The sequence below is a fragment of the Drosophila sechellia genome, chromosome 3L, assembly GCF_004382195.2.
Source record: "Drosophila sechellia strain sech25 chromosome 3L, ASM438219v1, whole genome shotgun sequence".
In the NCBI taxonomy this organism is placed as follows: domain Eukaryota; kingdom Metazoa; phylum Arthropoda; class Insecta; order Diptera; family Drosophilidae; genus Drosophila; species Drosophila sechellia.
In genome coordinates, this window is record NC_045951.1 from 17,588,176 (window position 1) to 17,601,777 (window position 13,602).

Here is a 13,602-nt window from a genome sequence, read left to right on the forward strand (position 1 = left end):
TTATAAGACAAACTTGGCCTTAAAATAACTGGATTCTTTCGAATTTTTTCGAATGCCATTAATGAGCAATATTCAAGTTCACAAAATCTGTTTTTGTTTTATTGTATATAGAAACAATGCATTCACACTCGGCCACAAAACTATCTGAATCTGAAAGGATGCTTTCGGAAATCATTAAATTAAATTTTAACTACGCTTGAAGTATTTGAAATAAATGAAAAGCAATGGAATACATTGTATATTAGCAACAACTTAGAGGATCGAAATTAACTAATGATTATTTGATTTAATTAATTTATTTGTACAACGTGTAATGCTTACGAATTTCTCAGATCACAGTTGTCTACGAAATTTTGTTCAATACATATTATTATTCTTACAGTTGTTCAACAAATCGGTCGTTCAAAATTCGTGTTCACAAAAACAAAAATTTTCAGTTTTTTTTCCCCAAAAAAATTTTAAGAAATATTTTAACCAGCTTCACGATGTGTTGTAAGTCATGCGAAGAACAACCAGCATCATGCTGCTCGATTTTCTATGCATTTTTCTGCATGGGAGCAGGATTCTTTATGTTTAGCTTCTCGCTGCACAATGTAATTATATCAGAAGAATCTATTACCATTATGGATTGGTTTTTGCACATACATGGTACTGACTTGACGGATAATCAGCTTACGATATTATATGGTTTGGATTTAATTTTTGCCTTTACGTATGTGGCCGCAGGAGTTTTGCTAGCGTTGGGAATCAAAAGGGTAAGCATCCGTTCAGCCAATTCATATTTGAACTATTTAGTAATCATCATTTTTTTTTTCAAGCAAACAAAGGCATGTATCAAGGCCGGGAAGATCTTAAGCTATTTCTTTCCAATATATAACATTGTTTATGTATTTCCCTTAGGTAAGTCTATACCTTATTTCTACATTTGACTAAAAATCTGCATGACCTTGCTTGAGTAAGCTATACTAATACATATTTAAAAATGTTCCTTTCTTGTTTTTGTTTTTATATAGTTATACATATTGGCTGTGTGTTAAAATTATGCAGATATCTAAAGGAAAACTTTGATTAGTAGTAGTGGGATATTGGCAAACCTAATAAATTGGACGATATCAAAATTGAATGACACAAGGATGCAACAAAGGATTTATATATATGTATATACATAACAATAGTTAACAGAATGTAAGTGCATAAATATATTACTGCATATCATTTATAAATTTGTTCTCTCCCAATTTAGTTATACGTGGTAAAAATGCACAGCCAATACCGACCGATGATCAAAATTGACTTTGCTTTTGAGTGTTGTAATAGATATATCCTATTACCATATAATACTGTAATCATTTGTCTACGGCATGTAAGTGTTTAATACTTTTACCCGTTACATGGCTAATTACACTATCTTTTGCTGCGATTTCGACGCTGCAAGTATAAATATTCTTGATCAAAAAGAACTTAAATATAAAAATGCCAGTAACGAGAATAAGATTCGATTTATTCGACTATAGTTTTTTTTTAAATGTTTTAATTTTTTTTTCTCTTTTCAGTTTTACGTTGTAAAAATACTTAGTTATATAAGGAAATCGTGAAAATTCAAAGTTGCTACGAATCGGATGGACTGAAATTTGCAATGCAATTCAAAATTTGTAATTTAACAAGCAAACCAATATAATTCCGCGGGAAATTTTTTGTGAAATTATATACCAAAATAAGTGAAAACTGTATTAAAATAAATATTTTCAAAGAACTCTTCGCATTACCACGATTTCAAGCTCGTGTCGAGTTTAATTCTTTTATATAATTGTGCATTAATTTCAGTAAGAAGCTTGCAGCACTGTAAAGGAGAGAATTGTGACCATATGAAGTATAATTATTCTTTGTCAAGTGTATCTGCACGAAACTATCTCAAAAATGTTTGTGTAATGCAAGTCTTAACATTATTTTACATGGCTCAGAAAAAACGGAAAAAATTTTTTTCGTGATTTTAAATAACAGTATACACTAATTCAGGATGATTTATAATTTCGCTTTAAATTTAATAAAAAGCGAGCAAGAGATATAGGAAGTTTTTTTTGTCCATCTGTTTTACCGACGTTACATACATTTGCTGAAGTGAATGGCGTAAAGATGGGTTTATTTGAAAGGAATGTAGTATTTTCAGCAAGTTTGGGATAATAGGTACACGTAGAAAAAAACCGACAATAATTGTTATGAACGTGCCCAGTGATGTTGATTTACATTTGGTCGCCTATCGTAAACATGGCTAAATAAGAATCTCTTGTGATATTGCGGTTTGAGTGAGTAAAAAACGAATCAAGAGGTATTGGTAAAAATTAGAGGTGAATATTTTGAATGGAGGAAAAATGTTTTAAAAACAGAACCAAATTTTGTGAAGATACCAAATGTTGTGTGGAAAAATTAATACACGTTCGGCTACATATCTCACTTTCCACCAATCACTTTTCTGCAGAAAATACCTATGCCAAAAACTTAAATAATTAGTTGGTGCACATTTAAAGAAATATTCATTAAGTCAAAATTACAAGCTTCCGTTGATAAAATTAATGAACTTTCCAAACGACATAGCTATATGCTAAGTGAGTAATTTATTCTTTTAAACAAATTGATCTAAAGACTTTAACTTTTAATTAGAATATTGTAGTCTTTTACTTTTGGGTGATCTACTGTGTTACATCATAAACAAAGTAGGCTTCCGCAAATAATTCGAATGTCGCAGTCGTCTACGGATATTATTTCATTACAGTTTTTGTACTAACACAAGTCGGTCGCTCAAAATTTTGTTTCCTTACAAAAAATTCACCGTGTTATTGCTCGAATATTTATAAAATATATTTTAAAATTTAACAATGTGTAAATCGTGTGACGAACAGCCAGTTCGGTGCTGCTCAATTTTCTATGCCACTTTCTGCATTTCATGCGGTCTTTTCATGGTCATTTTTTCGATTCACAATATAATACTTTTGAAAAGCTCAATTACAATCCTGGATTTTTATTTGCATATGCATGGTGCTGAAATGTCTCCCTCAACTGCGGACATCCTTTACTCGGTGGATTTGGTTTTTGCCTTTACGTACGTCATTGCTGGAACTTTACTAGCTGTTGGAATCCGCCAGGTAAGCAAAGCTCCTGTGACTTCGCATTTGGCCATCTTATAACCTGAATAACTTTTTTTTATATCAGAACCTAAAGGGGGTTTTCTTTGCTGGCAAGATCATAAGCTATTTCTTTCCAATCTATAACGTGCTTTATATATTTCCTTTAAGTAAGTGTTAAATTCATATGCACCACTTCAACTGCATTACTAATATTTCTCGACTTAGTTGTGCACATTGCCGCCACAGTGAAATTGTGCAGATATCATAAAGAGAACTTTAATTAAATGAATTGGATATAAGCAAGCGTAGGGGACTGGAAAGGATTAAAATTGACTGCAGGATTATTGAAATATATTCTAAAATTTTGGAAAAGCCTTAAGCTATTGCTTGCCGTACTTTACGCTTATTTTATGTGTTTGATCCACATTCGCTGTGCACAACAAGGGTAATACTTCTTTTATACAATTTTGAAAGAGTCCGCACTACAATTAAGAACACAGCATGTAAGTCCTTAAATACCATTCAAAATACCATTTGAAGATTTTATATTTTTAAATAATTTTTATTTCTTGATTAGATATACGCGGTAATATTATGCTGCACGGAAAAGGAATACGTGTCGTGATCTACGTTGACTGCACTATAAATCTTAATAAAAATTTTTTTGGGCCTTAGAAAAGAAATATCATATTGTCTGCGATCATTCCGTTTACATCATGTAAGTTCATAATAGTTTTTTCGCACTACTCATACCCGTTACCAAACGAAAAAAAAGAAAAACCAAAATTAATTAAAAAGAGTAACGGGTATCTGATAGTCGATTCATTGGTATACTACTGTACTTCTTGTTCTAATTTCTGTTTTCTTGATTTCTCGATTCAGTTGTACTTTGTAAAACTAGTCAGCAGTATATGGAAAACGTGAAAATTCGAAGTGACGAATGGACTAAAATTTGCAATGCAATTCGAAATTTATCAGTAAACAAATTTAAAACACTTGTCCGTACCAAGTGAAATATAAATTATCTTAATATAAATAAAAGGGTTTCCCAGCCGTGTTGTTATGGAACGAGAATGCACTTCACATCTGTTAGTTTTTAATAAATAATATTACTCGAATGGGAGAATGCAATGCCAGTTGGCAATCATGGAAAACTCGCTGTGAGGACATACCGCTTGGGTGTGGGATTACCGACGAGACCTTGCAACTTGGCCTAGTGCGATACCCTTACGCAGCCTCAGATTGTAACGGTGTGGGCAAGGGCGCGGAAGGGAGACGGCGATAGCTCGATCGCAGGCGGCACTCAAGTACGTCACTCATACGCCCCGTTGCAACTGTAATCAAATTCACTTTTCGCTAATTGTTGCCGCCGTCTCGCTCGTTCAGGAAATGTTTTAGATTCACGTTACGCCTGCACTGGCCAAGGCATCCCCACCCTCCCCGCCGCCTAGAAACCCCGACAAACCAACCCATACATACATACATAAATATTTGTTTGTATAATTATTGTGTTCTCGCTTTTAGTGTGTCACATTTGTTGTGTTTTTTTTCGCTTGGGTTTTGTTTCTATTGCTATTGCCTTTGCTTTTTGCCTTTTGTTTTTCTCTTCCGCTTCTCAATGACCTTGTGCTTTTTTCTAACATTTTTATTACGCTCGCCCACTTGTAATTCGCATTTTTATACAATTGCACATTATATATTATATTTGCTTTTATTTGCATTTGGATTTCGTTAATGTTGTTTTGTTTCGATTTTTTGTTGCTATTAGAACAGGTTCTGTTGTGCTTCGTGAGGCATTTTTATCCGCCAGATACTTTTGTTAACTGTTTCTTTTTTCGTCGCAGCCCGTTTATCTGTGTTTGGTTAAGTAACTGAAAAATTGCCATAACCAGACTGGACTTGGCGTGACTTTGTGTCAATGTTTTGTTGATTTACAATTGAATTACAGTTGAACTAAGCATAGTTCAGTTAGTACAACAGTTATAAATCAATCAGTGCTGGAATAATTATGCGAAAATCACTGATCGTAATTCAGGGCCATTGAAAAGGAATTTCATTCGGAATAGGGGAATGTGGCTATTAAGGATTAATAATAAGTACTAAAGTACTTATTAGTTTCGTAAATAATTGGAAAACAATTACTTATGAATAATTATTAAATTTTACTAAATATAATATACGATATTAATAATAGACTAGAATTTAAAATAAAATCCAATAACTAATTAAAGATCTTTAATATTTTAATTGCCTAATGGCATAATACCTTAATCAACGCGCATTTTTCATTACATTGTGGTTGTAATTGATCATTACACTTACTTCCAATCAATGTTCAATTCAGTTATGGAACAGATTGCACATTACACACTATGCATTGAAGGGAAATTAGTAACAAGTACGTAGATTTATTATTAGTTTGTATAACCTCAAGGTCGAAGGCCTCCCCCATTCGCAATGCCTCCCGATTATCTTCGGCGATCATTGATCCGTTAATATAGGCCATAATCTATTTATTTATTCAATGGAACATTGTTCAACTAAACCTTAAAAAATTACGCGTTTGCCTTTTATTCTATTAAATAATATAAATGCTGGTTCCGAGCAAAAATCAACATTTAGTTTTGCTCTTTATGGGTGTTATGTAACGTAGAGCGCAATTTCACTGGCAAGGCCGTCGGATGACTGAGAGACTTGCCCAGGCAAACCGGAAAAATAAGTCAAAAACACTGCTAATGACTCAATTGAAAGTTGGCTAGAACCCAAAATAGGCCAATGCGTTTGCTCTTCAGTATAATATAGGCCAAACATTATGACTGATAATCAAATCACAGCTGCTAGTATATATTTATAAGCTGTTTCAATGGGTTATGGAAACAGCGAAGACAGAAAACTAGATCGAAGCAATATTTTCGATAGTTAGAAAAACATCAGATTCATTTGCCAAACCAAATTCATTAGCCAAGCAACTGCAGTTATTCAAAAGTTGCTATAGAACTTGTTGTCAGTAGGTGGTTTACCGCAATGTTTGAACTGGCACTTTGGACAACTGTTTGCATAACACTATATACTAGTTTATAAAACCGTTTACACAACAGTTGGCTAACTTCAACGCTTGCAGTTATTTCCCACTACCAAGGGATGCTTTTTCAAGTGATCTGTTCGGGTTGAAAATGTAAATAAGTAAGCAGTTCATATTCGCCCTTAATCGCGCTGTTTAATGTGTTTTGTAATCTTTGCTACATTTGAATACGATCGGTAATCCCTCGACCTGGGAAATTAAAACTATTTGTTGAGCGTTTAATACGAAAATGGTTGTGCAACACAACAAACTCACATTTAGGAGCAAAAAAAAAAAATTAGAAATTCATTGGAATATTCGTGTTATTTTTAATGAATATTTAAATAAATACCTTTTTTCATTAACTGTTTAAATTACATTGAAGTATATTATTTTTTTAATGCAATATATTTCTACTTCACTCTGTGATGTTAAAATACAATATTATGATGTACGGAATTCTTCACTTAATAAATATTAAATATTAAAAAAAATAAATGCAATATATTATATAAAGGTAATAAATCTTATTTTTCCACGCGTATTCGCAGATATTCCCCCCACTCTCCTCTCTTAGAGTTTCGCTTTCCCATGAGTGGTTTATGTGCGGCAATTGCGGCTGTCACTTGCGCAAAATGATAACAATGGAATAAAAATACATTCCATGAGGGATATGGACGTTTATGAGTGTTCTACATACACACACACACACACTCACAAGGCCGCAGTGTTGACCCATTGCTGATATCTGTGATGATGCGTTGAGCTTAAGGTCTCCGATTGGTTTTGGCATTGACATTGAAAACTGAAGTGCCCTACAATCGAGCATACCCGACACGACCAGCAAATGGGGAAGTAGTAAATCGGTAACTCGGCAATCATTTTCAAAACCGATGGCTCGGCGTGGAAAAAGGCAAACAAATCTATCAAGTCGCCCTGGTTGGCCTTGACTTTTATTTGCTCAGCTCGCCGACTCGTTTATTTATTAGCCAAGCAACGGCAAGAACAACAAGCCGTAGTCCAAGAAATCAGCTCGCCCGACTCTTCATATAAGCACACACACGCTCGTATATATTGTATAACTAAGCGTATCTTGGGACATGTGCAAAAAAAATAAGAAAAAAACACAAATCACAGCTCAGCCAAATGAAATCATTAGAATACCAAGAGCTCTCAGCCCGAAAATCAGTCTCAACTGTCACTTTCATCCGTATATTTTTTTCGCATTCGAAGAACAGGTTCCTCGCTTAGCTGGAAATCCCGATTCAAACATATGATTTAACCTGACCAAAAAAGCGCTGGCCACATAATCGCACTACGCTTCATCGTTTATGTGGAAAAATAAACAAATTGATTAATTAAAGCTTTGGGGGAAGCAAAACAAAACAAAACAAAGTGAATAACTTATGAAGCAATCGCACCCCAGCACTCTCATTAATATCAAAAAACGAATACTGCTTCAAGAAATCCATACAAGTTGGGGAAGTTTAAAAAAAACGAAAATTCTAATGAACCATAATAAGGTGACAATCACAGATATTAATTTAAAGTTTAATTTGCATACAAATGCCATTCAAACATTAGTAAATAGTTTATACAATGCAAGAGCTTAAATAAAAGGACTAACAAATGGCTTATTTGGAGAAATGTTTGGTTTGTAAATTAAGCATTACCAATTTGAATACAACGTAATTAAGCCTTTGTATTTTAGGCAATTAATTGTGAATATCTTGTCTAGACTGCAAAAACCTGAAAAACGGAAGCGGTTAAGTAAAATTCGAATTGGAAATTGCTAAGATGCCGAGTAATTCATAAAAGCAAACGAAATCAAACAATGCAGATTTTGCATATCTCCCATTTATACGCAATTTCACCCATATCTATATATGTGTAGATATAGATATAGTGCCAATTCAGATTCAGATACGATACCAACAAAACTCAGACATCGCGTCAGAGGAAGGCAGAGGCAGACAGAGCGGCAAGTTTATTCCAGTTGAAGTTCAAGGTGAGAGAGAGTGAGAGAGGCAATTGCTGAATACACACAAAAATTAACACAGATATGTATAGGAATATATAGCATATATCTCGCAACCTTGGCAATGCTCAAAAGTGTGTCGAGAATGGCAGGGGGCGGGTGGGATTATTGACCAACCTCCGAAATCGATTTCAATTTAAATTGATAATTAAATTTAAATAAAAATTCCGATTTGAGGCGCAGCACTGGATTGGATTGGATTGGTTTGTTTGTTATATGTATACACGAATATATCATTCCGAAAAAACAATCCTGAATTATGAAGTAATCCAATGAGTTTGTGAATTTGAAACTGACATGTGTAATCACAATACGCTTGTACGCTAAAAAGAATTCCTCAGCAGACTTTCACATCCATTAAAGTTGAATTAGCGTTATCATACGTATTCCCCCCAGAAAACACTATTGACCCAATAATACCATATTGCATTCCGCTTTTGAAACGTGCTCCATTATTCTATTCTAGACGCTTTTGCTCGTTGTAGAAAGTAAAATTACTCATATTTGTTTTGACCTTTTGATGGTATCAGCAATACCGTTAGTACTATATATACCGTAAATATGTATAAGTATAAGTATAAGGTAACATGTCCAGCGACTAACTGTAGAAATAAAGCTATATTAACTGGGTTCTGACTCACAAGCGATCACATTTTAATTTCCTACATGCTAAGCTTGTCCGTCCCACTTTTACACTAAGCTACAGATGTTAGAGATATTAATTATGTCGTAACTGATAGTTCCTATTGAATTCAATTTAGCGGTAGCAAAACGTGAGTACTAATGATAGACTAAAACCTTAATCTGACACTAGATAAAAGCTATTTTATCTCATTTACTATTGCAACTTCGATTGATCTTAAAAAAAAATATTCGTGTAGTTCAGTGTCCCTGTATTTGTGCTTTTTCGCACTGCAGGAACCTGCCGTCCGTTTTATCCGACCATAAAGCGATCGACAAGTGCCGTCAGGGTCAACGGGTGTCTAGTTTAACAGCCCGAGTGACTTTTCTTGGGGCGGAGGCGACTTACCTAGATCAGGAATCGAGCTAGACGGCTCCTCGCCGTTGCTGCTGCTGCTGCTGTTGGTGTTGCTGCTGCTCGAGCTGCCGCTGCTGGAGCTGGAGGCGTGCTTGACCTTGGGCGGAGGCGGCGGCGGAGGTGGCCGCATCACCGATTGCTGCTGTTGCTGTTGCTGCTGGTGGTGCATATTGCTGCTGCTGCTGCTGGAAACCACGGGCGTGCGAAAGATGTGCGAAGAAGAAGATCCGCCCGATCCAACGGCCGATGAGCTGCTGCTAGAACTAACGCTGGCGATCACATGCTGCTGATGCTGCTGATGCGATTGATGCTGCTGCTGCGCTTGATGCTGCTGCTGCTGTTGTTGAAAGTGATTGGAGGCGATCACATTAACGTGTCGCGTGCTGGTGCTAACCACAAACTTGCGAGCCGCTGCCGTGGGTGGTGCAACACCAGTGGAGATGTACTGCTGCTGCTGTTGGGGTGGCGGTGGTGGTGGTGGCGGCGGTGGAGGCGGCGGCGGTGGTGCCAGCGGTGGCGTCTGCCGTTGTTGATATTGCTGATCCATATAGGCGGCAGCACCAACGCGCCTGGCGATCACCGGAGACACGGGCGCCGATCTGGAGTGGTGGTGCAGTGGTGGCGGCGACACCGAATGCCGACGGGCAGCCACCACCACCGTGGCTTCATCGTACAGCCGGCCATCGCGGATCACGCGGACATGCTGTTGCTGCTGCTGTTGGTGGTGCAGCGGTGGCGGCGATTGCTGACGCTGCGGCTGCTGCTGCTGCTGGTAGTGGTGCAGCGCGGAGGGACTGGCCGAATGACGGCGCGACAGGTGCTGATTGGAGGGTAGGGTTCGGGTGATGATGATCTGTGGAGTGCCCGAAGTGGTGGTCAGTAGGGCCGTGGCCTCGGGTGGAGCGGATCGCGCTGCAGCAGTGCCCTGCTGTTGGCTGTATACATGTTTCATTCCACCACCACCTGTGGAACTGGTTGCTCGCTGTTGCACGTACTCGACGCGAGGTGTCAGGATGACCTTCTGGGTGCCACCGGGCGTGGTCAGACCTGTGGGTTGGCGTGGTGGCACGGTCTGCACCTGCACGTGGGTGTATCGCTGGGGGGTCAAGCTGTTGCTGTTGCTGTTGCTATTACTGCTGCTCGGCTCCCGCTCTATATCCTGCTGCCGTTCGTTCTCCTCCAGATGCAGCATCTCAAAGTCGATCGGCTCGGTCTTGATTAGCTTCGAGGCAGATCCGGAACCGGAAGCAGGACCACTGCCGGAGGATCCTCCGGATGATGTTGCAGCCGCTGCTGCCTGGACCGCCTCCATGCACTTGAGTTTCTTCAACATGATATATCAAAGTAGGGATAGTCGCTCAAAAATATCAATCTGTCTTAGATATATATTCTAAAAATGTTGTATGGAAAGTTGCGTTTTGTTTTCTTTTTAATTGGATTTGATCCTTAATCACTTTTGCCTCACTTCTGCTGCCTTTTATCCTTTCCGCTGCCTAGCTCTTTTATTTTAAAATCAGTCTCTTCTTCTTAACGCGTGTTTTGTTGCTGTTTGTGGTTTTTAGTAATTTGTTCGCTTCTGCTTTTGGATTATCAAAAATTTGTTTTGTCAGCCTTCAAAGTTGCATGAAAAAGTTGTCCGCTTCTTCTGTATTCTATTGTAATCTAGAGAATTTGTTGTTGTCCTTAGTCCTTACGTTTAGCTTAGCGTTGTTCCTATACCTGCCCACAGTTGCTTGATCATTACCATATGTCTAAATATATACTTGTATCTGTTGTATTCTGGTTGAGGCTACTTCTGTTGACGATGAGATGAGTTCGACTGAGTTGCGTTAAGTTGAGTTAAGTTGGATGATCTCGAGCTGAGATTTCTGAGGCTGATTCCGAGTCTGAGTTCGTTTTAGTTGCTAATAATACTTGATGGCTTATTGTTTGCTGATTTATGCTTCGCCTGATCCACAGCAGCGTCTGAGTATGTTTGTAGGTATTTCTTTGAAGTAGCTGAAAGGGATAAAGCCTATTAAAATTACGTCGAAAATCACGTATTTTGTTTAGCTCTTTGATAATGTGATTACTTTGAAAATAAAAAGGATTATACTATCTTTAATTGATTAAGATATCTTTATCACTTACTTTTTTGCAAATTGAAGTATATCGCTCGATTGTTTGCTGAATTGATTGATGTATTGATTGATTAAAATCGTATCGTGTATAAGAATATATATATTTAATGATCGTATTTAGTTGTGTATAAGGTTTAATCTTTGTTTGTTTATAAATGAATTGAATTGTAATATATTCACTGCTTACACTACTTTATATTTTAAACAAGTTACACGATTCACAAGATTTATTATTATGATTAGTATTAGTAATTTTATTCCAAAAATATATATGTTTATTTGTATAGATATTTCTTAAGATTTTGCACATGAAACACAACGCTTTTGTTGCCTTTTTTGTTATAAACTTTTAAACCTGAGCATTAACTTCTTTCACTTTGTTTTTAATTAGATTTCCGTGTTTATACTTCCATGTAGTAGTTGTTTTTTTTAAACACCTCTAGAAAAATATAATTAGTTGATTTTTTGTATATTGGTTTGTGTTTGTTTAGTGGTGTTGTGTGAGCTTTGAAGGATGCTTAAGGGCCACCTTTTATTAAATTTTGTATGTTTAACTGCTTTAAGCTCATTCATTGGGAATTTTCACTTTGATTTCAATTTGATTTACTTGGTTTGTTTTTTTTTTTTGTGGTTTTGGGCTCTTACACCTGTGTCTTTTGGCTTTTGACCTTTGTGTTAGGCAATCGCAGGGTGAATTTGTTTATTAGGAACAACTTATTGAAGCACATTGCGAAGGGGTGACGAATATAATGATTTCGTAGAAATCGCACAGCTGTTTTAGCTATATCTCCGATTTTCTGACATTAATGCTAGCAAGCTTCTCTCTCCTCTTTTTCGTATATTGTTTGGCCAACAGCTGAGGGTCGAATTCGAGTGGGTGGTCGGTAGCAACAGCTGGGCGCACGGGAAGGTCGTTTTCAGGGCGGAGTAGCTGTAGCAGCGGATATTTTTGGGGGACTACGGTTCAAGAACAAGGACAAGGACGAGGTCGCGGCCGAAGGGGGCGGAACAGGACAGGACAGGACCCAAGCAGCTGTTCGGCCTGCACAAGGACAAGGACGCTCACGAGGCGGTACGGATACGATACGAGCACGATACACGGACACGGTTACGGCCACGGCCACGGCTCAATGTGGCAAACACTTGGCGCCCTTGACAATGGGCTCTCGCTTATATAAGGGACCTTGGAGAGCTCCCATAATTATTGCACATTTCCCCGATTTATTGACACTATATGTGTATTTATTATAATATTTTTCAATATATTCCTTTGGAAATTTGTTGAGAACTTATTCACTCTCTGCTCGGCCAGTGGGGCTTTGTTTATTTGCTAGAATCGCGGCAGGTTGGAATGTATTCGCAACCGTTGCGTTGGCCGTACTTTCTCTGACTGAAACAGCAAAAGCTCTGAAAGCCAGAACAGAACCAGAAAAGAGCGACAAAAAAGCGAGTCGGTTCTCGCGCAAAAAGCTGCACAATGAAAGTGAAAACCGTATGAAAAATGAGAGAATCCGGCTGCAAAGATGGGAAGAAGTCGAAAGCGAGAGGCTCGGAGAGAGAGCGACTGCGTACGAGGAAGCTGAGGCGAAGAATACGAAAAGCAAAACATAAATAAACAAAAATAAACGCGAATGAGCCAGCCAAAAGAGAAGAACGCACACTGATTTTTCTAAACTTTTTTTTTTGCGATGGGGGTTAACAAAATTTGGACTGGGGCAGTTTCAAGGGGGAGTTTTTGGAGTTTTTTGTGGCTAAGGGTTGATTATTCGGGGGTTGCTCGCTACCCATTTGGGGTTTCACTTAACGGGACTCAACTTCCGTGTTTCGGTGCGTATGAGTAATGTGCGTGCGGAGAGATTTTCGTGGGGTTGCGCTTTTCGGTTGGTCTGGGCTACACTGGGTTAGGGCAGGGTTACGCATTGAGGTAGGTTCGGGGTCTGCTCGTAATTGATGAATGGAGCTGTGTTGCCCAAAAGGAAATATTGCGCATAAAATTAAATTAGTTTTGTTTGGGGTTTGTATTGTTTGAAAGTTTTTGAATGTTCATCCTTTTAAAAGCGAGTACAAATATTTTAAATTGATTATTTGTTATAGTAATCTGTACATAAATTTATAAAAACAAAGGCTGTGCTACTTTAGTCCTGTTAGAGATAAATCTAAATTAATAAAATTATCGTTTTCAATATTACTTAGCATCAGAAGTTTAATACTTAATAAGAAAT

The 13,602-nt window shown here is 37.5% G+C and overlaps 3 protein-coding genes across 3 annotated transcripts in view; 2 read left to right on the top strand and 1 right to left on the bottom strand.

Moving 5' to 3' along the window:
* LOC6620533 (ecdysone-induced protein 75B, isoforms C/D) overlaps positions 1-11,573 on the bottom strand; it is a 96,536-nt gene extending 84,963 nt beyond the window's left edge. Inside the window, exons 1-2 of the mRNA XM_032719451.1 lie at positions 11,391-11,573; positions 9,252-11,258 (exon numbers count right to left, since the gene is read on the bottom strand). Coding sequence (XP_032575342.1) covers positions 9,252-10,593 — 1,342 coding nt within the window. The 5' untranslated portion in view covers positions 10,594-11,258; positions 11,391-11,573. The remainder of the gene's footprint in view (positions 1-9,251; positions 11,259-11,390) is intronic.
* On the top strand, positions 359-1,693 carry LOC6618417. The gene is made up of 5 exons (XM_002042515.2): positions 359-755; positions 819-900; positions 1,014-1,185; positions 1,244-1,363; positions 1,554-1,693. The coding sequence occupies exons 1-3, from the start codon at positions 486-488 to the stop codon at positions 1,070-1,072; spliced, it is 411 nt and encodes a 136-aa protein (XP_002042551.1). The 5' UTR covers positions 359-485; the 3' UTR covers positions 1,073-1,185; positions 1,244-1,363; positions 1,554-1,693.
* Positions 2,758-4,205, top strand: LOC6618284. Its single transcript, XM_002042516.2, has 5 exons — positions 2,758-3,140; positions 3,208-3,289; positions 3,348-3,625; positions 3,700-3,840; positions 4,005-4,205. Exons 1-3 carry the CDS (start codon positions 2,874-2,876, stop codon positions 3,404-3,406), a joined length of 408 nt encoding a protein of 135 aa, XP_002042552.1. The 5' UTR covers positions 2,758-2,873; the 3' UTR covers positions 3,407-3,625; positions 3,700-3,840; positions 4,005-4,205.
* Positions 11,574-13,602: the final 2,029 nt, after the last annotated feature.